Raw genomic sequence first — 22,595 nt, 5'->3', positions numbered from 1 at the left:
CACTGCACCTCCTAAATCCGAAGGTCAAACTCTAGAGAAAGGTAGACAATCAAGAGCGAAATCTAGATTTGTCTATAGTGCTATCTATCCATATTGCACAACTGCCTTCAGAGTCAACCCTCTAATCAAATGCTCATGCTGGTGACCACTGTTTGGAGCCTCTGCCTCTTCTCCCCCACTGGACAGAGATTTCACACAGTCAACCCGAGAGCAGATTCACTGAGAAGTGAGGGAGGCGGGTAGGTGTGTTATTTTGGTAAACATCAGGGAAAGTGAACTTAGGCAGTACTGGTACCTCTTCCTGTTGGAATAAAATAGGCTGAGAAATAATAAGTAAAACAGAATAAATAAAATAGGAAAACAAAAATGGTGTTCCACAAACACCTTGAAGATCTAACAAGCGATTTATAACTATGCTATGAGCTTCATTTGTAGAGAAAAGCAACTAAATAGTTCTGGTGAAGAATGGTTTGGGGACCTCCATTACCTGGTTTTACACACGCAGAATAATCAGCTTTGTTGATCACCTGCCATATCTCCAGGGACTGGCAACTGGTGGAAAACAAAGCCTGCAAACAACTCTAGTGTGGAAGTGAAGACAAAACAAAACAAAACGACCTTAAATGGTGCTCCAGGACAAAAGGAGAAGCCTCTATAGTGACAAGACTCTTCTATTTGACTGAAATATATTTTTATTTCATTACATAGCATCTCATTATACGACTCACAGCCACTGTCACCGAACTGTATAGAAGTTTTAAGCAAGCAAACTGTAGAGGTTTATTTGGTTTACAGGCTAAAATGTATCTATTTATAATGCTGAAGAAAGCACTGTGAAATAAATAAATGTTGGGAGGTGTAATGAATAATGGTGGCATTGTCTCCATTCCACAAAAGAATTAATGAATTGAAAATAAATAAAAATTACGTTTTTGATTTTTTTTAATTTTTTTTTTCAACGTTTATTTATTTTTGGGACAGAGAGAGACAGAGCATGAACGGGGGAGGGGCAGAGAGAGAGGGAGACACAGAATCGGAACCAGGCTCCAGGCTCTGAGCCATCAGCCCAGAGCCCGACGCGGGGCTCGAACCCACGGACCACGAGATCGTGACCCGGCTGAAGTCGGACGCTTAACCGACTGCGCCACCCAGGCGCCCCGCGTTTTTGATTATTAAGCATGTACTAGGAAAGATCATTTTTGTAGGAATATATATAGAAACCAAGTCATCAAGCCATTTAGTGTGTGGCCAGTATCTTAAAACTGGGAGACATACAACTCTAAATATATTTGAATCTCTCTGTACTTACTGAAAAGTTACAATTCTGTGCATAATGATGTCAGTTCTCCCATTTTATCTCCCTTTTTGGCTCTTTTATTTGCATTATTTTATCATTTGTGTTATTTACAATACACCATATACAAAATATATTGAGCCAAAATTTGTGGTCAAGGTGCAATTAGGAGACTGACTTCAGATGAAGGCGAATAAGAGACTTTGCCCTTACAAATTCAAAATTTAAAAATTGAAATATATATTTTAGAATTTTACCTCCATTATTATAGTGAATTAGAAGCTATTCTTTAACCAAAGTCCATTTTGAGAATAATTAAAACCAATAAACATCATCGCCCTGAATTAAGTGTCATCAATCCTCACTCTCTTAGTATGTCTAAAAGAACAGCATTTTTAAAGTGCTCTTTGCTATATAAGAAAGGAGTGGAGCCGTCCAGGTAACTGCAGGGAATGGCTGTATATTAAATACTCTGACAGTTGCGGAAAGTAATCATGACAATCTGTGGAGGAAAAAGGTCCATAAAAATCAGAGTGAAAAAGTCAGAAAGCACAGACATCTGGGGTAATTTAGCTTAATGGACAAATGGTCCCACATGCACAGGTTTACAGCCCCAGAAGGTCCTCCCCCTGTTAACACAGATGGCCCAAGCCATCCAGAAAAGTGAAAGTTAACGTCAGTACTCTCTGTATCAGGAGACAGTGTGAGGATCTTGGTTTTAGGAACACTCAACAAAGCGGGCTTACATTGTCTGAAAAACCAAGTTAGAAAACCATATTTAGAACATGTTCCCCTGTAATGGTAAATAAACGAAATTTATTGTAACTGTAAAGTAGTAAGTGACAGACTCTACATGAGCCCTTTAAAAAAGGCACACCAAGCTACTGCTGATGCCAAAGGAAGCACTCTATTTGTAAACAGAGGGATCTATGTGGCACTTAAGCAGAAATGGTTTACAATCAACTAGATGATAATGAGATTAACATCAGTCTGTCATCACTTTCTTCTGCTTTGGTTGGTGAATCCTCAATGATGGTCTTTCTCCTTTCAGTAAAGCACATCCTCTTACCTAATGGATGTTCCAGTTAAATAGAGACCACCTTGCAAACTTTGGCAAATAAGTAAATCCATCCACAAAAATCCAGAAACCTCACTCAAATTCACAGATAAAACACATGAGCAGACCTGAGAGTTAAGCAGAAGAGAATTTTTGTTTTTTGAGAGGGAGAGGGAGAGGGAGAGAGAGAGAGAGAGAGAGAGAGAGAGAGAGAGAGAGAGAGAGAGAGAGAATGAGTGGGGAAGGGGCAAGGAGAGAAAGAAAGAGAATCTTAAGCAGGTTCCACACTCAGCATGGAACTGACACAGGGCTCAATCCCACAACTCTGGGATCATGACCTGAGCCAAAACCAAGAGTCACACACTCAACCAACGGAGCCATCCAGGTGTCCCTGAATCCCCACTTGAAAATAAGGTTGTGCATTCTCTGTGATATGATGATGATACCGATATTAAGTTACTAATAGAGAACTTCCAAAAATAAAAAAAAATCACATATTTATTCTTTGTTCTGCATGCATTTTGGTCAATTGATCACAAACAGTGTGTGGCACAATAAAAGACAGTCCTTAAGCTCTTAAAAACCTAACTGCATCTGAACCAGGACTTGGTTATGACTTGATTTCACTTTTATATTATTTCAGATTAGTCATTTTGCAAAAGGGGGATTCTGTTTAGTTTATGTATATGTCAGGCACCCATTCTTCCCACTGACCAGTATCATTACTCTTGAGGAACTTCCGCTCTGAGTGGAAAACAAAATGAGTATCATCAATTTTCATTGCACTTATGATTCAAAACCTCATACAGTTTTTAAACTACTGTGTTAGGCTGTACGTTAGAATTTAGGATCTGAAGGTGTATTTGGACCTTCAGCTGTCTAGGGCTAAAGACAAAGTTGTGGGAATTTATGCCCACCTGAGCCCAAATATTAAAGGTCCATTCACAGAACCTGTTCACTGGGATGGCAGCCCAGTTTGCCCGCTCAGCTATGCCAGTGAGCATCTTCCCGCAGCTGTCAGACCACATTGGCAAGTGCACAGTATCACCCTCCATACTGTTCAACCTTACTAGAGTGGCCCCCCTCCAATTCTGTAATTTCTTGGATTCACTGGGTACTCAGGAAGGTAAGGGTTTGGGATTAAAAGCACCCCTTCCCCTGGCTGTGGATGATGAACTTGGAAGATTTAGAACATCTCAAACTTCTTTCCTTTCAGGACAACTCGAATAAAACTCACCATTAGCAAAGAAGAGGCTATTATAGACTAGGGAGAAAAAACAGAACTGACATTCTCAACCACTTATTTTTTAGTCATGGATTCCTGTAAGAACTTGGTCAAAGCCATAGACTCTCTTCCAAAAACAGAGAAAAAAAAAAAAAAGTAAAGAAAAAGAAAGAAAAGATACATGTTGCCCAGGCAATTTTCACACAAATTTCAAGGGAGAAATCACTGATGTCCTGAATCTCATCCAAGATACAAATGAAGTCAAGAGTGCTGCCACCATTTCCCCCAAGCCCCTGGTTAGCTTTGAATTGTTCCTTTCTGTGTAATCCAGGGTCCAGCTGGCGTTGGCCCTTGGCTGGGTCGGTGGGCCTGGGGTGCTGTGTCAGGCGGGAGATGAGAGCAGGAGGGCACAGACCCTGGGCTCCTCCTCTCTGTCTCCTAATCAACAGTCCTCACACCCGGTCTGGGGGCTGTGCCAGTCTGACTGTCCTCTGTCAACGGGGATAATTCACATACAATTTCTATTCAGTGCTTCCAGGATTCCTTTCCGGTGCTAAGGACATGATCCAACAAGAAATCAAGTTCTACTTGATTCTACTGAATCAAGTTTCAGTCAAAATACAATTAAAAGCATATACTATAATGTGTCTGTGTCCAATGGACATTTCTGATAAATGCCCAGCTATTTAACAAACACCGAGGAGAAACTGGAAACACCCAAAAGGCACTCATCCAATTTGCACTAGCCTGTAAGTGCTGGCCAACATCAGTGTCTGGGAAGGCTTTTAATGTTATTGATAGCTTATTCAAATAGGCTGGAGTGGTCCCACAGGGCCTGAATCACTACTACTGTGAAGAAATAAACTACTTATGAAGCAAAGATGGGGAAATATGCTCAGAAGTAAGTGTGCTGCAATGCCTAAATCAAAATGGCCCTTCTCAGCATCGATGATGTAACCAGACGGCAGTAACCCTTTCTCCCAGTTATACAACCCAACTAGCTTCGAGAATGCCTGGACAGCCAAATGTCCAATGACCTTTGAGGAAGAGAGTCTTGTAAATAGGTAGCGTGCTGTTTCAGGAGACTTTAACAGCCGTGATGGTCACAGAATACCATGGTCTTAAAGTGAGATACCTCACATGTCCTTGTTGAGGACCAAAAAGTCAGGGGAATAGAAAAAGACATTGTCCAGAAGGAAAGAAGGGGCAGAAGAGAAATGGAGATGCTGACAGAGGACTTGAAGTTGGAGGGGAGAGGGCTAAAGAGGTGAAGTAGGTGCCCTGTGCTGGTCAGGAAGGAGAGGGTGCTGGCATTCATGGCGCCACACTTGGCTGCTGGTGATTTAAAGGCTCAGTGTCCCTTGGTGGAGAAGGTAAAAGACAAAAAATATAGGAGGTTGCAGAATAGTGGCTCTGATTCATTTTTAAAAACGTGTGTTCGTGTGTATTCCATATATGTGTATGCACACATGTACATACGTATATGTATGTATTTTGCAAGAGAAGGGAGGTAAGATGGCAGACTGATGAAAGAGGAGCTTAAGCTAGTATTTTTTAAAATTTTTTTATGTTTATTTTTGAGAGAGGGAGAGAGACAGAGTGCAAGGGGGGAGGGGCAGAGAGAGAGGGAGACACAGAATCCAAAGCAGGCTCCAGGCCCCGAGCTGTCAGTGCGGAGCCTGACACAGGGCTTGAACTCATGATCCGCAAGATCACAAGCTAAGCCAAAGCTGGATGCTTAACAGACTGAGCCATCCAGGCATCCCAGTTGGTATTTTTTTTTTTAAATAAAGGAATATCAATTAGTTGGAACTTGTTTGAAAAGCTTTGATGGTATTTTGGAGAACCAAGATAGAAAAAAAGCAATTTATATGCTCCTGGGCAAAATATTTGGATAAAGAACCAAGAAGGGACAGTATCTGCCTGATTCTAATAGTACAAACACCTCGCTTAATGCTCTTCACAGTGAAGACACTGAAGGTTTCAAAGACTGATATACTCAAACTGTAGGAACATAAAGACAGGCTGGTTCTGCTGGTCTCTCTGGAAACCAAATTTTGGCTACCTCATTGCTCATTAGGCTGTGAATCAGGGGCTAATCAGGAAAAATAAAAGGAGGAGAAACTCTAATCAGTCCATTTGTGAGCAGCTCTGCCTGCAAGATGGATGGGGAGGAGATTTAAACTATCATAAAGTTTGGTTATTATCTGTGGGTTTCAATTATCGTTGGCATCTCCGCTCCCGGGAGAAGCGGTAATTGAGAGTCAGCTGTGGAAATTAAAATCATAAGATGGGGAGGGAGGGTGTCAGCATTCTGAATGGCAGCTTTTGATCGGCAGATGGGCTTGGTGTTAAGAGGCCGTTGGCAGGGTTGTGTGTCTCCTGCCATTCATCTGTCAGAGGATGCAAAGCAGAAAAAGCTCATTTGCACTTCCATGTCAGAATCACCAGGATGACTCTGAGACCCCTCCTTAGATGATGAAAATAATAGGAAGCTCATGATAACACGAACACCAAGACCAGGCAGAGGTAGGAGTCCGGATGTAGAGCTCTCATTTTGCAGGTGAAATCCCACTCGGGCTACTCTAAAACTCCTCTAGATAGGGGTATGTCTTGTGCAGATACGGACAAAGTCCTCAGCCTTGGGGCTAAGTGGAGGCTTAGAGTGTCTCAAAACACAGGACCAAGGTCTGACAACTTTCAGTTTGTCTGAAAATCTATGTAATGATTTACTACCACGGAAAGATATGTGGGGTAAATTGTGTTAGCTGACGAAAGTAACTTACAAAACAGTATATTAAATGATTCCATTTTTTTTTGTAAACAATATGTGTGAAAAAAAGAAATACAGAAGGGAATATGAAAAATGCAAACAGGGATCACACTGAAGAGGTGGGATTATGGATGGCTTTTATTTTCTTCTATTTGCTTAACTAAATCCTCAAATTTTTCAACACTGAACACATCAGTTGTATAATAAAAATATTTTAATAACATGAATACTAAAACATATTTTAAATGCATTAAAATATTTTTAATGTGTTAATCAGATGTCACATAGCCAAGGTGCTAAACCTGTGAGAATAAAAGAGCAATTCATAATTGATTTCTAAAAACTCCTACGTGGATGCCCCAGGATCTCCTTCGGAAAAGCCAGGAGGAATACAATGTGTAGTTTTCACTTGCTACAATATATTTACAAGAATGTTTAAGATCTGCTACTTCAGAACTCATGGAATCTGTAATTAAATGCACTCTATTTAGTCATTGCTTCACGAGTAAACTTAGGGTTGCCAACGGTTTTTTTCTTACTTGAGAAGATAACTTATTCAGGACTCAAAAAATAGCAAATGAACGTTCCCCAATTCTTGGTATCAGAGTGTTGAGTCGCAACTTCCCTCCCATTCTACTTTTGGTAGATTTAGTTCCACTGTTTTTGCTGAGTGAGTGCAGATAATTCCTGCAAAGAATAATGCTGATCTGTGCCCGCCCCCCTTGAAGTCTTTCTGTTTCCACTTCTGCTGCTTCCTACTCATCTAGGCACTCCATGTAAGGCAGAAAAGATAGGTTCTGCAGTAGAAAGAGTTTCTAGACTGGACTTACGGGTGCCAGCAAGGAAGTTCCTATAGCTGTGATGGTGAATGGCTTGATAGAATGGTTGCCATAGTAATGGATATGACTGGGCTAAATTTGAGAGACAAAAATAGCTAGGACTTTCACTAGACTATCACATTACAGTCGTTAACAAAAGCAACAAAAGCAGCAATAACAACAGGCAACTACTCTGTACCAGGCCATTAGGGCACTAGATACTTTATATATATTCTCTTGCAAACTCACAACAAAGTTGCCCAGTAGAAATCAATGGCCCCATTTTACAGACAAAGGAAGCGAAGACTTACGGATGTTAATTAAGCACACAACCTGGGAGTATTACACAGGTGCTTAAATTCATGATTCTGGGGTCAGACACTCTGAGTTCTTCTCTCAACCTCTCCACTTGCTATCAGGGTGGCACTGGGCGAAATATCTAACCTGGTTCTTCGGTTTCCTAATCTGTGAAATAGAGATGATAACAGGGTCTATTATGCAGGGGCTGCTTCGGGGGTTAAATGAGGTGAGGAGAGAATGTAATGCCATTAGCTCGGTACTAGCCACAAGCCACAGTTAGCCTTCAACAGGTGTTGATTCGCTTCTCATTCTGTGGCTGAAGGGACAGCAAGTCCAGGTCAGTCTGAATCAAAGCTCTTCCCCTTCCAAAAAATACCCAACATGAGGCAGCCACTGCTCAAGAGACCTCCAACCTTCATTCTGATCATTTTCATAGTCAAGAAAATTATTTTCCATTCCCAGACAGTGCTCACAGAGACAGAGTTTCCCCCTGTAGTTTCTACAGAAACAAGAAAACAATGCTAGCGTGAACATTTTGTGAAGACTAAGACCAAATTTCAAAACTTCAAGTGCAGTTTTGGATACGTGAGACCAAATTCCAAACTCTTAAGTGCTGTTTCGGTAAGTGTGCTTTTAAGAGATACAACTAAAGTGAAGACACTGTCTAACATGCTGTTGGAGTCTATTGAGTGTCCACACTGAAGTCTTTTGTTGGATTTGTTTCTATTGTCTGGAAAAACATCTAAGTAAAGAAGACAGTCCTGATATATAATTCTATCTCAAGTGGTTTCTGAATAAAGTCGCTATGATCCAACTTCTTCAGTGGTGGTTCAAGGATTATTATTATTATTTTTGTTTTACTAATTCAACAAATGAAAAAGAAGTCAGTCGACACAGATTTCCCACTTTCCAAATGACTTTTGATTTTTGTCACAGCACAAACTACACCTTTAAGTGGTGGCAATTAATGGATGTGTTTTATGCTCTGGACATATCGTGTGATGATCTAACATTTGTGTTTCAGTATCCAAAATGTCTGCTTATCTCCCTCAACCCCACAAACTAGAATCTGAGTGCTCATGCCATATATCCTTATGTTCATATCAACTTCTTACATATTTTATAAATTTTATTTTTATTTATTTATTTAAGTAATCTGTACACCCAAAGTGGAGCTGGAACTCACAACTCCAAGATCAAGAGTCACATGATCTTCCGACTGAGACAGCCAGGTGCCCCCGTACATATTTTAGATAAGTTTTTATTACCCATGTTCTTTCTCATTCTGTCATCTTTCCTTATAGAATTATTTTATTGTATTTCCGTTCTTAAACCCTTTTCAGTGTTCTATATTCTAATGCATGTCTTTTGTAAGATGGCATAAACATCCAGAAAAGTCTTCACTGCCTTCAGACCTGGGATAAATACATTACTTTGCTTGTCTTCCCTCCCTCCCTTCCTTACCCTCTCCCTCCTTTTCTTCCTTCCCTCCCTTCCTTTGTTTTTGTTTTTCTTTTATATTAAGACTGCGTTTTTTTAGAGCAGTTTTAGATTCACAGCAAAATTGAGGGATCAGTGCAGAGATCTACCATATGACCCTGCCCCACACATGCAGAGGCTCCCCCAGTATCAATATTCCCCACCAGAGTGGTATATTTGTTATAACTGATGAACTGACATGGATACCCTGTTATCACCCAAAGTCCACTGTTTACATGATGGTTCACTCTTGGTGTTGTATGTTCTGTGAGTCTGGACAAATATATATATATGTACATACATACATATACATGTATACACACAGACAGACAAGTATCCATCATTACGGTATTTCTGTTTTTTTCCTCCAACATTCAGCACTGTGGCTTAGCTGAAATTTATTCTAATACAGGTTTCCTCTGTTATCCAAAACACTTAGCTTTTACAATAGATCTACATTAGTACTTATTTTCACAAACCAAAAGAAATTTGAAGACGATTTTCACTCTTACAAAATGGTAATTGCTTTTTCACTTCACGCTACCTTGGCTTACAAAAGTTACATAGGAACACTCTCCATAGCAGGGGAAACCTGTATTTGGTTATGACCAGAATATGTTTTTCTTTTCCTTACTGTTTTCTCTTCTTCAAACTGTCATTCTATTGTTCTAGCAAACTTCACTAAGTAATCGACCTTTTCTTCAAAGTTGTGTTGCTTACGTGTGTGTCTTAAATTAGGTTCCCTAGGCAATCTAAATCAAAATCTGGAATTTCTATGATTGTTTTTTATCTGTCTAGTTTTCAGTCCAATACCGGAGAATTTTAATAATGGTCATTTATAATAGATTTTTTTTAATTTTGTTATATCAAATTTACTTTAATGACTTCTATTTGTTAAAATTTCAGTTTTGATGTGTTTGGTTCTTCACCATAGGTGATTTAACTGTCAAATTATAACGTATTATGTGAGACTTTTATTTCATAATTAATAAGAATCTTTCAGCCAAAGAAGGGTGGAAATTCCTGTGTCAACTAAACAATATATTTTAAATCACCAAATATTATTAAGCTTCTACTATTTATGGGTACTTTTCTAGGCTCTAGGGCTGAAAAGATAAGCAAGGATATGCCTCTTTCCACTCCACTCCAAAAGAGTGCAATTCAAATTCATTAAGGTTAAAGCTAAAATAGAATGAAAATACCTACAACAGCTCCAGGAAGGCTACCCCCTCCCATCTCACCCTCCCATTATGGGGACTCACTTATAATTATCAACACAAAGAAAGGGCTCCAGGAACCAAAGGACTAGTATCACTGATGTTGAAAGCAAGATGCAGCACTCACGTAGATGAAATTGTACCCCCCTTTTTTTGACAATTCATATGTTTCTGCACATTATCATCCCATTTGACTGAATACTCCATTTTCACATGGGCCTAAATTGTGTACAAAATCAGAATTCAAAAGGATATAAAAGCCTGGATTTCAAAATGTATATTAGGTTAAGAGACATTTCTTCACTGATGTAGATAAACCCAAGGATTGTCCTGACCAACAACAAATCTAGGTCAGCAACATAAACCAGGCAGAAAATCCTTCATTGTCCAGTTTAGGCTAATATTGCAACTTTAATTAAAGAGTCATGATGTCAGTTTGGAAACACAATGGGGGAGCAGCTGTACTCCAGTGAAAACATCCCTACAATTTCCATCAACATAGATAAGCTCTTACACAATGCAAAGGAGATGTGTGCACAGCCACAAATTTAAAGAATTGTAAGCAGAAGGCAATCTCAGTTCTCACTGAAGAAACTACCCTTCTAATATTAGACGAACGTCCTGCGTATGTTTTCGTTATTATTTCTTAACATGCCTGATCAAGATTAGAGGGAAAAGTCATTGGGCTTCAAAGACATTGTAATCATTAATCGACCACTTAGAGAGAAGTCATGAGGTTGACCACTGCAACAACTCATCCAATTTACTTAGCTGTAAGCCCTAACGCTTGTACCCTCCTGTACTCCTGACATTCATCATAAAGAGCAAGCCATGTCTTCAATATGGAAGCAACTCAAGTGTCCATCGAGATGAATGGATACAGAAGATGTGACATGATACACACACACACACACACACACATTATTCAGCCATAAAAAGGAATAAGACTTTGTCATCTGCTACCATGGATGGACCTAGAGGGCATTATGCTTAGTGAAATAAGTCAGGGAAAGACAAGTACCATGTGATATCACTTACATGTGAAATCCAAAAAACAAACAAAAAGCAGAAACAGACCCATAAATACAGAGAAGAAACTAATGGTTGCCAGAGGAGAGGGGAGCAGGAAGATGGGCAAAATGGGTGAAGGGGATCAGGAGGTACAGGCTTCCAGCTGGGGACTAAGTCACCGGAATGAAAGGTACAGCATACAGAATATAATGTATTGTAATAGTGTTGCATTGTGACAGATAGTAGATACACTCGTAGTAAGCACAGCATAATGTATAGACTTGTCCAATCACTATGCTGTACACCTAAGACTAATGTAACATTGTGTGTCAGCTATACCACAATAATTTTTTTTAAGGAATGTCTTGAGTCTCACCCGGCATCCATCCCACTCATCGCCACCCTCCATCAAAATCCTGGAAGTACAGGTGCATGTTACACATCCTATGCCTAGACCTGTCACCACACCAGGAGTATGTCTGATGCTATTTTGAGTAGCTCACATTTAGAAGTGTGCTCCTGAGCACAACATTTACAATACACAATTCACTTTGCAACTCCAGTTTTACTCAGAAGCAACCTTTCTACAGGGTGCCGGCAACCTTCATGTTTCCTGACTTTTATTGATATTCCAAATCCACAGTGATTAAGGAATTACCCCAAACATACAATTACCTTACAGATTTTAAGATCTTAGAGTTAAGGATGTATTTGCCTAAGAGCTCATTTATGTTTTTAACAACTTTCTTGCCTCCTCCTCATCCTGGGTGGCTCATTTTTCATCTGGGGACCCTCTGTGTAGCGTGCGTCCCCATTGTTTTCTTTTTCTCAAGATGAGCACTGCACACCTGACTGCAATATGCAGCAGAGGCGGACTGTGAGCATGGCTGGACCATCTGGCACCACAACTCAGATTTAATTAATGTTTGCTGGGTGAGTACCATGTGTCAGACCCTGAGCTGGGCATTTCTGCACATTTGGCTGAACGCTCCATGTGTACACGGACCTAATTCATTACTGGACTATTTTTAAAATCCCCATTTATTAAGCATGTCTTTTCTTCTCCGTATCCTGATGCTTTGGCATCTTCGGGCCTTGATGACCCTGCAGGGATTGTCCCTCCCAGAGTGAGCTAATTCCTAGGGATAACTAACTGGCCTTCCGATGTGCCTTTCATATGCACACCAGCAGTCCAGAGCCCGTCCTTCTCACACTAAGCGTGGCTGTCCACCTGCCCTAATCACCCCAGGGCCAGGTACCGGATAACCAGGGACAGCTTCTATGCCCCAAAGCTCTCTGAAATTATTCAGCCCTAAGTCCGCTTGCCCTGCTCCTCCTGTATCTTGTCTTGCCCACATTCATCGTCACTCCCTCCACCTCCACGTAGCCCTGCACGACACATGTGCTTACTGCTTTTAGGGACCTGTGAGCATAACAAACTCTTCCCTTCATGACAGTCATTTCCATGTCTGCATGTCTTACCACACCTTATTGAAACATCCCACACAATCATAGAACTGGCATCTAAGATTATTCTGTTTTTCTTTTATCCCACCCTGTGTGTTCAGTAAAAGCAAGTTTTAAGTTATTTTTGTCATTTGTCTGGCGCATGTTAACAACGTGTAATAGACGTAATTATACAGAAGTTCCTTTAGTGGAAAGCCAAAAGGATTTAATTTAATTAATAATTATTTTCTAATAGGTGAAAGAGACAGCTCTGGCCTATCTGCCATGTCCCGTCACGGCACACACCGCTTTGCCTATACGTGGGGAGAAACACACGCCATTCATTCTCCCCCAAGCAAGCACACTAAATGTGTCTTAGAAACCTACAAGTGACCTTAGCTGGTTACATAGGGGTTTCGGAGGTCTCACATTTCACTGAATGAGAATTAGGACGTATCTTCGCAGGACCGGCTGTTTCATTCACAGACCATGGGGTTATTTGGGCAACGCTAACTGTCAACTTTGGGTCCTCGGGATCGCTTTGGAGCTTGCTAAGCTAAGCTTCCCAGCCTTTCCTTCATTGCATCCTCACATAGCTTCCTGTTTGGCCTAGAAGTACATTCTGCTTGCCTAGGGAGCAGTGAGGAGGCAGGAGCATGACAGACAGAGGTCTATATTCCTATCAAGGTTTCCTTTTTTCCTTTTTGTCTGTTTCTTTGTCAAAGTGTCAGGATGGCCTTTTTTTGGCGGGGGGTGGGGTGGGGTGGGGTGGGGGGTGGTAATTAAAAAGTGGACTCTAAGAAAGGCCTTAAAAGTGTGTGTGTGTATACAAACACAAATATAAATAAATTTAAATAATTTTTTCTCTCAGAGATGCACATCCAGACAAGGTCACCAGCACCGGATTTCTGTCTCAGAGGAGCTTACTGAAGGAAAAGCATGTACCTATTAATTCCGGTTTCTGTCCAATGTCCAAGAGGACAAATGCATGACATTGCACCAGGCATAAAATTCAAGCAACTTATGATTTGGGATCGTGCGAGAGAATCAAGGTGTTACGACGTCATACATTCTTTCATTGGTCAAAGATGAATGAAGCCACAGTGGAATTTCTTCTATCCTGGGGTCGTTTTTGTAATGGCATGAAGTGCTTTGTACAGGGGTCTGTAAACAAAATCGAGGACTTAATTCTGGCCTGTACCCTTTTCCTATGTCTAGCATTTCTGTCGATGTCATAATTTTAAGACTATGTCTTCCAACCAGGAGGAGAGTAGTGAGCCGCCTGATGTGTGTGTCTCCATGCCTTCCATGGGAGGATAGCCACTCACTTATTCCACGGACATTTACTGAGCACATCAACTCTGTGCCACGGACTCTCCTACATGTCTGGCACATAGAGTGGAGAATAAGACAGAAAAAGTCCTTGCCCTCGTGGAGCTTGGTCTCACAAAACGAGGGACCATGTGAATGAACGAATCAACAGGGTTCATGAAATTCAGCAGGCACAGATTAGCATAGTTCATTGATAAGGTTCATTTTTTTTCCCCACATTTTAACATCTCCAAAATCGGGATGTGTCTCAATATTGACGGTGACAACTTGGCAGTAGTTGTCACACCGCTGTCACTGCTCTGCACAGGCATAAACATGGTCACAGCTATTCATTTTGGTAGAGCTTCTCCTAAATTATGGGCATTGTTGGCACTGCAGGTGTTCTGTTTAATTGCCATGTAAACGGTTTTTCTGAAAAGATCCCACTATGATTTGGCACCGAAAAAAGATGTTACTATGTATGCGCTACGGCACCGAAACAGAGCAGTGGGGCTTAAATGTTATATCACTCAGGGAAACATTTGTCTTTGTTTGACATTTCTGTACTACCTTGCAAAGCAAGATCCAAATGCTTCACCAGATTGAAAAAAAGAAAGACACAGAAGAGGAGTCTGTTACGGTCTGTTACTGAGATATATGCAAACCCGCTGTCTATCACACATTGCTTAGGGAAGCAGTGCTAATTAATGACGGTGTGAGCAGAAAAATGTACCAAAACCCTTGATAGAAATGGAGACTCGAAAGCAGTAAGAGGGTGGTGTAACCAATCCACACGATGTCATGGAAGACGGCTATTAAGATGGCCTGCATGTTATAATATAATCGGCAGTATTTTCTTTTTCTTCTCGTACAACATAAAAAGGATGCTATGTAACTGTTGATATTTTAGATTTGATGAAATATGGAAATAAAAATGGATGGCCAGCGAATGAGAAGTTTTATACACATGATAGAATGCAGAGTAGAAGTTTGTTGATACTGGACGGTCTTAACCTAATGAGGTATTTGCACGAACCCAACTTTAGGCAAACTGCATAATGTCAGATAGTTTTGCAGATCACTGGTCATGTTAAACAAGTCTACGTCACTCCGTATGCCCAACAAAGTTTTTGGTATATTTCCCATTCTGGTGCAAAAGCGTGACAATGAGCAAACCTCATGTTCTAGTTTCCCAACTTTAATTAGCGCTGCTCCAGTTTTTGGCAGTTTAGAGAATTTAGAGGGGAGGTGCTGGGGCTGTGTTCTAAACTCAAACCTTCCAACTGCTTCAGGGGATGGAGTGAAATAATTAGACAGGAGAGTCCATTTGCAATCCCAAAGCATGCATTCGGGACTTTGAGGTTCTTAGCACTAGAGTAACATGAGTAAAATGCCAACTACAGGGATATGTTTCCAGGCAGCATATGGCCTCAGCTCAAAAATGCATCTATTTCTCTTTAGGCTTGAAACTTCAAATCATTTTGGAATCAGAGAGAAGAGAATTGAAAACTATACCACGGGAGAGCACACACACACACACACACACACACACACACACACACATTCACCTAGGGAGGAGAAATAAAATGATAAAAGAATGTCGATTATCATAACAGACACAAGTTTTAAGCACAGCTTCAAAACTCTGTCACACCTGCGACATCAGTGTTTGCTACCATTCAGCCAAGTGACAACTGTGTTAGTACAGCGAGTAACTGAAACAGAAATAGATGTGTAGCTGCACCCATCACCAAGATAACAGGTAAACGAGTTTCTATATGGTGAACAGATATCTTCAGTAGTGTTGACAATGGGCTATACCATATACAAGGCATTTCACACTACGGGGAAGGCCTGCTTCCTGCCCCTGAGGCCCTATGTTAATTTCCTTTCTGGTAAGCCTCAGAGAATTCAGGGATTCCCTAGACTAACACCACCATCCCCAACGGCACTGTTTCAGTTTTTCCTTTTAAGTAGCCTGGCCTGTGTCAGGAATTCTCTGACAGTTGGTACAGGAAGATGAGTGTGCCAGTGTGAACACTGCAGGGGATGTATTCCTGCCAACTGGTGGTGTGTTCTTATATGTGCAGAGCTAAACCAGACTTGGATGACTGAGAGAGTAGAGATTGCTCCTTAAGTGGCAGTGAGAGAAACACTTGATTACCTGTCTTCCAGAGCCAACTTCTCTGAAGGGACAAGGGGTTTAGATGTCTGGAGATTTCCATCTGATTTACATGCTGGGGACTGGTGCTTAGAGGGTGTCCGGGGAGTTCCTGATGTTGCCCTTTGGTGAAAGGAATACTTGTTGGACGCAGTGTTGGGTTCCCAGAGGGACAAAACAATCTATGAAGGGGTTTGATCCAGGAAGCCAGTGGAGATAGCATTTGCCATATTTTGATTTCCTAGTATATTATAAAATGGCAATTCTCTTTCAAGGGGGCTGGGAGATAGCATAGGGTAGTGGTAAAGAGCACGGGTAAGGAATCAAACAGATCTGGGTTCAAATCCCACCTCTATCACTTACTTCCCACATAATCTTGGGCAACTTTATATAATCTCCTTAGTCTCTGAAACAGGGTAATAATATCTCATCAGGGTGCCTGTGAGATTTAAAGTAACTGTATAGGTAAAAACACTTAGTATGTGTGCTCAGTATTTATTTGGATACTGTTGTGTCACCACTAAGGAAGTTTCCTTCTCTTTATGATGTAAACGTACTTAGAGAAGTTATGTTACCGGTGTAGGGGATAAATCATATGAACCAGAAGAGGATGTCCATATCCTTAGCTAAGGGTGTCTTTAGGGCACAAAATGGTATTATGAAGTTGTCTTTTGGTGTGAATATGTCTTGGTTAGAAATGAATAAAGTAAACCTGGTAATCCACCAACATGATCAGAAAGGTTAATCAGAACTCAACAGAATCTGCATATATTTGCTGAGATCTGCTAATTTCAAGTCAACGTGGTATCGGCCTGATTACCCCCTCAGTCGACTCTGAGCCACTTGATGATAGGCCTGTTGCCACAATCTTGTGTAAAACTCAGTTCTAACTCTAATCGTTTCTCTGCATGAGAGGAAGTTTTGTAAAGCAAATAATCCCCACCTAACCCACTTTATTTTGAAGGTTGAAACTTTCTCCTATCTTCAAGTGGGTACACGTGTTCGGTATTCTTTGCTGCCACCTCCCACCCTAACAGCCGGGCTGTAACTTCTCCTCCCTTTCCTGTGCTCCACAGCACCCGCCCAGCCCTCAGGGAAAGCTGATTGGAAGCATATGGCAGTAAGAAACTAGTCAAGATTTGATGGAGGCAATCATTGGCACCTTGGACACATGGGTGTTTAGGGGTCTTTAATTCGAGGTCCGACTGCAATTTTTGATGCTCTTAGAGCATAGATGCTGGTGGCGCCCGTTCTAGGGGAGAGAACGTTCTAGGGGAGAGAGTACTGTTTTCAAGCGATAATAACGTGTGAGTTGTGGATGCTCTGTACCCGAAAGCCCCTCCCCACGGGGGATTCCCACAGAGGAATTTCCTCAAGCAAGGGCCTGCGTCAGGAATGCTGCTAGGGTCGGAAAGGGGCATGGGTTCCTGCATGGCCCTGTTCAGAACCCAGACCTTCCCAACAGGGTGCTCCCACGCTCTTGAAGGGTGCGGGCCTCAGGGGCCGCAGAGTCTGGCTCCTCAAGTCTCAGCCTCCAACTTTCTCCTGGCACAAAACCTCTTTGCGAAGCACATGGAGACGGGAGGAGGATGGACGATGGGGATGCAGCCAGCTGCTGCCGGGAGACAGCCCTCCTCCCCACCCCACCCCACCCCGCCCGCCAACCCCGCTTCCCTCTGCCCCCACCCTCTTCCTCACGGGGAAAGCGGCCCGGACCGCGCAGCCCCGCCCTGCCCCACCCACCCCGCTCCCAGCCCACCCCTCGGTCCGGGGAGCTTCGAGCTTCACAAAGCCACTTGCCGGGCGCTGCGGTGCCCTGGGCGAGGGGGCGAGCGGGGCTGGGTACCTTTAGGAAGAGGCCAGGACACCGGCGCCCGGAGAGACCAGCAGCATCGCCCGCACGCCGCCGCCGCCGCTGCGGAGGGCTACTTCGCGGCGCCCACAGCCGGCTCCGGCGGGGACCGGCCACCGCCGCCACCGCCGCCCGAGCCGCTCGCGCTCCCCGCGCTGCGCTCCGCGCGCGGCTCCCGACTCCGCTGCCCGGCGACCGCCACTGTCAAGCGGAGCCCCGCCCCCTGCGCGCTCGGCGAGCCGCGGACCCCCGGGACGCGCCGCCGCCGGGATTGGCTGAGCAAGTCGCTGGCTCCGCCCCCGCGCGCCGCGCCCCTCCCGCGCTGGTGGCGCGCGCGGCGGCCGGCTCCCTCCGGGGGCGCCGCGGGAGGGTGGGGTCCCGGGCTGGGCGAGGCTTCCTGCGGGCACGGCGCGCGCGGAGCCTCGGCTCCGGGGCTCCGGGCTCTGCAGTTTCTCCGTCCTCGCCCAGCCCGGAAAAAAACTGGACGGCCGAGAAGGAAAAGAGGAAACGTCTTCTGTAGGGCCCTTCGCACTGCTGCGGCGGGTCTGGTGGGAAATCTTAATGATGGAAAGACGTTGGTGAAGGAAGCCCAGGAAAGGCTACCTAGGGTAGAGTACTGGATTATAGTCAGAGGGCTCATTTGTTTTTTGGTTTTGCTGGTTTCCTGTTTAACCTGAGGGTGCTCTCTCACACCGTCTAAACTTCATGGGACGAGGAAAGGAGATCCAGTTCGACAACTTGTCCAAGGTCACGGAGCAAGGAGATTGATTCTATACCTGTATACTAAATCAAAGCCGCTCTGGGTTTTCTTTCTTTTCAGTCATGTGAAGCGATGCGTCCTAATATTTGATGCTATGGATATTGTGTCACAAGCAATTAGTGAAAAATCCGTGGAGACAGAAAATAGACTGGTGGTTGCTAGGAGGTGGGGTGGGGGGGGGATGGGATGGGGAGTGGCTGTTAGTGGGTAGGATCGTCTTTAGTGTAGGGAAAATGTTCTGCAGTTTGATAGTGATGACACAAACTCTGAGTATACTAAAATACCACTGACTTGCACCACTTGACCAAGTCAACTTTGTGATACGTGTGTGAATTGTGTGTGGATAAGGCTGTTACAAAATATGTCAAGAGTAAGAGTGCTGTGGGTTAACCCCCACACACACATGGTTGGGGTATGTCACAATTCTGTTCTTAGTGGGCAAAAACTGTGGTTTATATGCATGCATGCATTCATTCATTCATGCATCAGATAATCCATGCCCATCTTTACCAGGTACTCTGACAGGGGTACAAAGATTAAAAATGCATGATTTCTGCCTTCAAGGAGTTCCCAGTCTACTGAGGGGGGCGGTCATTATAGTACAATATGGTAAATGTTATTCCAGGGAGGTAATCAAAGTGCCAGATTTAGGGTACTTAAAACCAAGGGAGGGACCTTTGCACCATCATGGAGGCGCTGGAGTACATGACAGAGTTTGCCAATGGCTGATGTGCTGGGTGGGAGAGGTGTGGCAGAAAATGCAGCCAGACTGTTACAGGACAAAGTCTCACCGTGTATTAGAGCTCAGTTCAAGACGGACACCCTAATGAAAAAGTGAAAACTAAATTCCTCTTTGTCTTTCCTATTCCTGCCACAGTGTGTGATTTTGGTGAATGGTCTCGGTATAAACCCAGTTTGGTTACCTCATAGAGAGCAACAGTTGCATCAACTGACCTTTGTTTCTACCTTTATAGTAGAGTAGTACAGTACCTTTCTTTCCTCTGAAGCTGGAGAAGTTGAGGGGATGCACTCAAGGCTTTACGGCTTCTATTCTAAGTGATGGATCTAGGATGACTCCATTTCCAGGCTGAGTCCCACGTTCTTGACATTGTCAGCCTTGCGAGTTGTGAAGCTTCCTTAGAAGCGCAAAGAACTCTTGAGCTAAAAAAGCTGTTTGAGCAGCAGCAAGTGAAACCTGTTTTTACACTTGGAGTTGATCTGCTTTTGGATTGGGAAGTAGGGATATTATAGGCCCTAAGGGGAGAAAACAAACAAACAACATAGCCAGCTGATCCCCTTAGCTCCTCAGGAAAATCCCGGATTCTGGATTTGTAAGAGTGGCCTTGCAGTTGGAAAACCGGAGGCTACCTATCTGTATTGTCAGCATGCGATTGTCAGCATCAACAGCACTTTCCTTCTCCACCTTTCCTTCTATCCCTCTTGGGTTTGTGAATACCTTTTGAAAGCAGAGACTGGGCTTTGTTAATTTCCTTGCTTCCCCTTCCCCACACTTAACAACCTCCTCCCTCTTAACCCTCCCCTCTTCCCCGCCCTCCCAGCCTCAGAGCTTGGGACCCTGTAGCCCCTCAATGAATGTTTGCTCAATATTCAATGTTGTTTTACTGGCAAAAAGGGAATCGTTTTTCCCCACACTAATTGTTTATAGTGCTGATACACAATATGAATTTGGGGTATTAATTGGCCTATATAGCATGTACATTCTACAGCTTTGGGACACGGTTGCAAGAACATGAGAGAATTCATACATTCCACATTTTAACAAGCTGTGAATTGAACTCTAAATCTGAAGCCTGAATTTAAGTTAGTTTCAATCTAATAGAACACAATATTAATATTTTAACAGTAAATAAGCTAAGTACTTGAGAGCAGAATAATTTTAATATTTATTACAGAATTTTTTTTATCGCTGAGGAGATAATTTGCTAGTAGTTTCAAAGGTCTTCAAAATCTTTTCTAAATCTTCCTTTTTTTTTTTCTTTTCCTTTTTCAATTCCTCCTTTTAGTCTCATTTTAATCTTTCACAGTATTCTGTTATCTAATTAACACCTCAGCATTACAATACTATTTTCCATAAATTTCTGTGTTAAAAATCTAGGGAATCCTAAAAAATGGGGTCAGGGGGAGAATGGGTGCTGATCTCCCTGGAGTCTAAGGCCTGGAGAAAACCAAGAAGCCTGTAACTATTCCTTTTGCAGGAACAGATGTTGTCCCTCCCGGAGGAGTTATTATGGGTTGGAAGAAATGAGATAATAAAAATAAACAAGCAATACTGTGAATGTTATCAAACATCATCAGCACCAGCCAGATAGATCCCTAAATAAGTATTCTTTACCAATAAAAGCAAAAGCAGATGAACATGACAGTTTTCTAAATATATTCAGAAAAAGAAACAATTTGAGCAAAATAGCCAACCTAACTGGGCTACACATGAGCCACTCCTTGGGAAGGTGGAAACTGTTGTTGGTTCAGTCTCCCTGGCCATCCGCAGTCAACCCTGCCCCAGAGCCTTTGCTGCCTTCTTAAACAGCCTTCTTCCTTTCCAGGTCACATGGCAATCTACTGCCCCTTAGGATATTTATGGGATCTGTTTTATGGGTGAAAAGCCAACCAAAGATAGGACAAGGGGAAGAGCCAGAATCCTTCCCTGCTTAGCTGTCTGCCAGATCCTGGGGTTTCCAATCAGTTAGCCCTGGGCCTCCTTGCCGTTCTAGGAAAATCAATCTGTGGCAAAATTTGAGGAAAGGAAGGATACCAGCAGATAATGATTACAAAGGTATTTAACCTGATGAAAAAGAACAATTTTGTAGGTAGTGTAAATGTGAAAATTAAGAACTTTTTTTTTAAGTCAAACATAATGCTACAATTGCATACTCCAAACAATTAATGGTGGGAAACTATTCCCTAGCTCTGTCTGATTAGGGAAAGCTTATGATGAAGGTGGATTTTGAGTTGACAATGAAGGATGTGTGAGGACCACTAGTCAGAACGAGGGGAGTTTGGAGTGAGCAGCACCTGGAAAGTCCCAGTGTGTGCATAGGTATGTGGCTTCAGAAAAGTCACCGAAAGGTGACCTGTGGATGAAGCGTTGAAGGTGACCTGTGGATGAAGTGTGCAAATTTCTGTTTATCTAAACTGCTCACAGCTTCTCTGCCTTTGTGTATTTGCAGATTCTCTACTTCCACCTCCAGGAAAATAGATACATATTTAAGAGAAAAAGACACTGGCTTGAAGTAACTTAGCTGTTACCATAGAGAACAAGAAAATAAAAAATTTCACATTATGTGAAAGGAAAGTCAAGCGTGATAATTATTCAGAATAAACCACTCAAAAGGCTCTTCAGTAGAACAAAGAAGAATCGTTGTCCCAAAGGAAGCTACTGTTTTGACATTTAACTGGGAAGAGATCCAAAAATTGAGACTAGGAGTATAGCCCTTGCTTTTCTTTTGGAAGACTTCATGTGATAATTCAGAGAAGCTGATGTTTGTAATTCTAGTTACCTTCAAATGATAATAAAATCAAACAAATCAAACAAAACCAATGGATGCATGTATATAGGAGATTGACACTGCAATAATTTCTATCTTTTTAATAAATGACTTGATACGTTTTCTTTTTATTAAATGCTTATTTATTTTTGAGAGAGAGGGAGAGAGGCAGAGGGAGGGGAGACAGGATCTGAAGCAGGCTCTGTGCTGACGACAGAGAGCTCATGCAGGGCTCCAACTTAGGTAAGATCATGACCTGAGCCAAAGTCAGCCGCTTAACCAAAATGAGCCACCCGGGTGCCCTGATACATTTTCTTAATGTAGCTCAACTTCCTTTAGAAATGAATTTTTAGAATCCCTTTTTATTTCTTACCTATTTTTGCCT

At 42.5% G+C, this 22,595-nt stretch overlaps 2 protein-coding genes across 3 annotated transcripts in view; one reads left to right on the top strand and one right to left on the bottom strand.

Moving 5' to 3' along the window:
• Positions 1-18,155, bottom strand: part of FRY (FRY microtubule binding protein) — a 441,627-nt gene extending 423,472 nt beyond the window's left edge. The window contains exon 1 of one of the 2 annotated variants that reach the window (XM_053214058.1): positions 17,939-18,155. The gene's annotated coding sequence lies outside the window, so the exon portion shown is untranslated. Of the gene's footprint in view, positions 1-16,095; positions 16,183-17,938 lie in introns of those variants that run through there. The other variant, XM_053214062.1, reaches the window with a different exon arrangement.
• LOC113600908 (translation initiation factor IF-2-like) lies at positions 17,512-22,368 on the top strand. Its single transcript, XM_053214707.1, has 2 exons — positions 17,512-18,552; positions 21,893-22,368. Exons 1-2 carry the CDS (start codon positions 17,512-17,514, stop codon positions 21,962-21,964), a joined length of 1,113 nt encoding a protein of 370 aa, XP_053070682.1. The 3' UTR covers positions 21,965-22,368.
• Positions 22,369-22,595: the final 227 nt, after the last annotated feature.

Source organism: Acinonyx jubatus, chromosome A1, assembly GCF_027475565.1.
Source record: "Acinonyx jubatus isolate Ajub_Pintada_27869175 chromosome A1, VMU_Ajub_asm_v1.0, whole genome shotgun sequence".
Lineage (NCBI taxonomy): Eukaryota > Metazoa > Chordata > Mammalia > Carnivora > Felidae > Acinonyx > Acinonyx jubatus.
Note: the sequence above shows the minus strand (reverse complement) of the source record. Positions and strands in the feature narration are given on the sequence as shown.

Coding starts and splice junctions, on each gene's coding strand:
- LOC113600908 (XM_053214707.1), top strand. CDS start 17,512: ATGGGTTCCTGCATGGCCCTGTTCAGAACCCAGACCTTCCCAACAGGG. Junction 18,553..21,892: donor CCCAGGAAAGGCTACCTAGG/GTAGAGTACTGG, acceptor GTGTATTTGCAG/ATTCTCTACTTCCACCTCCA.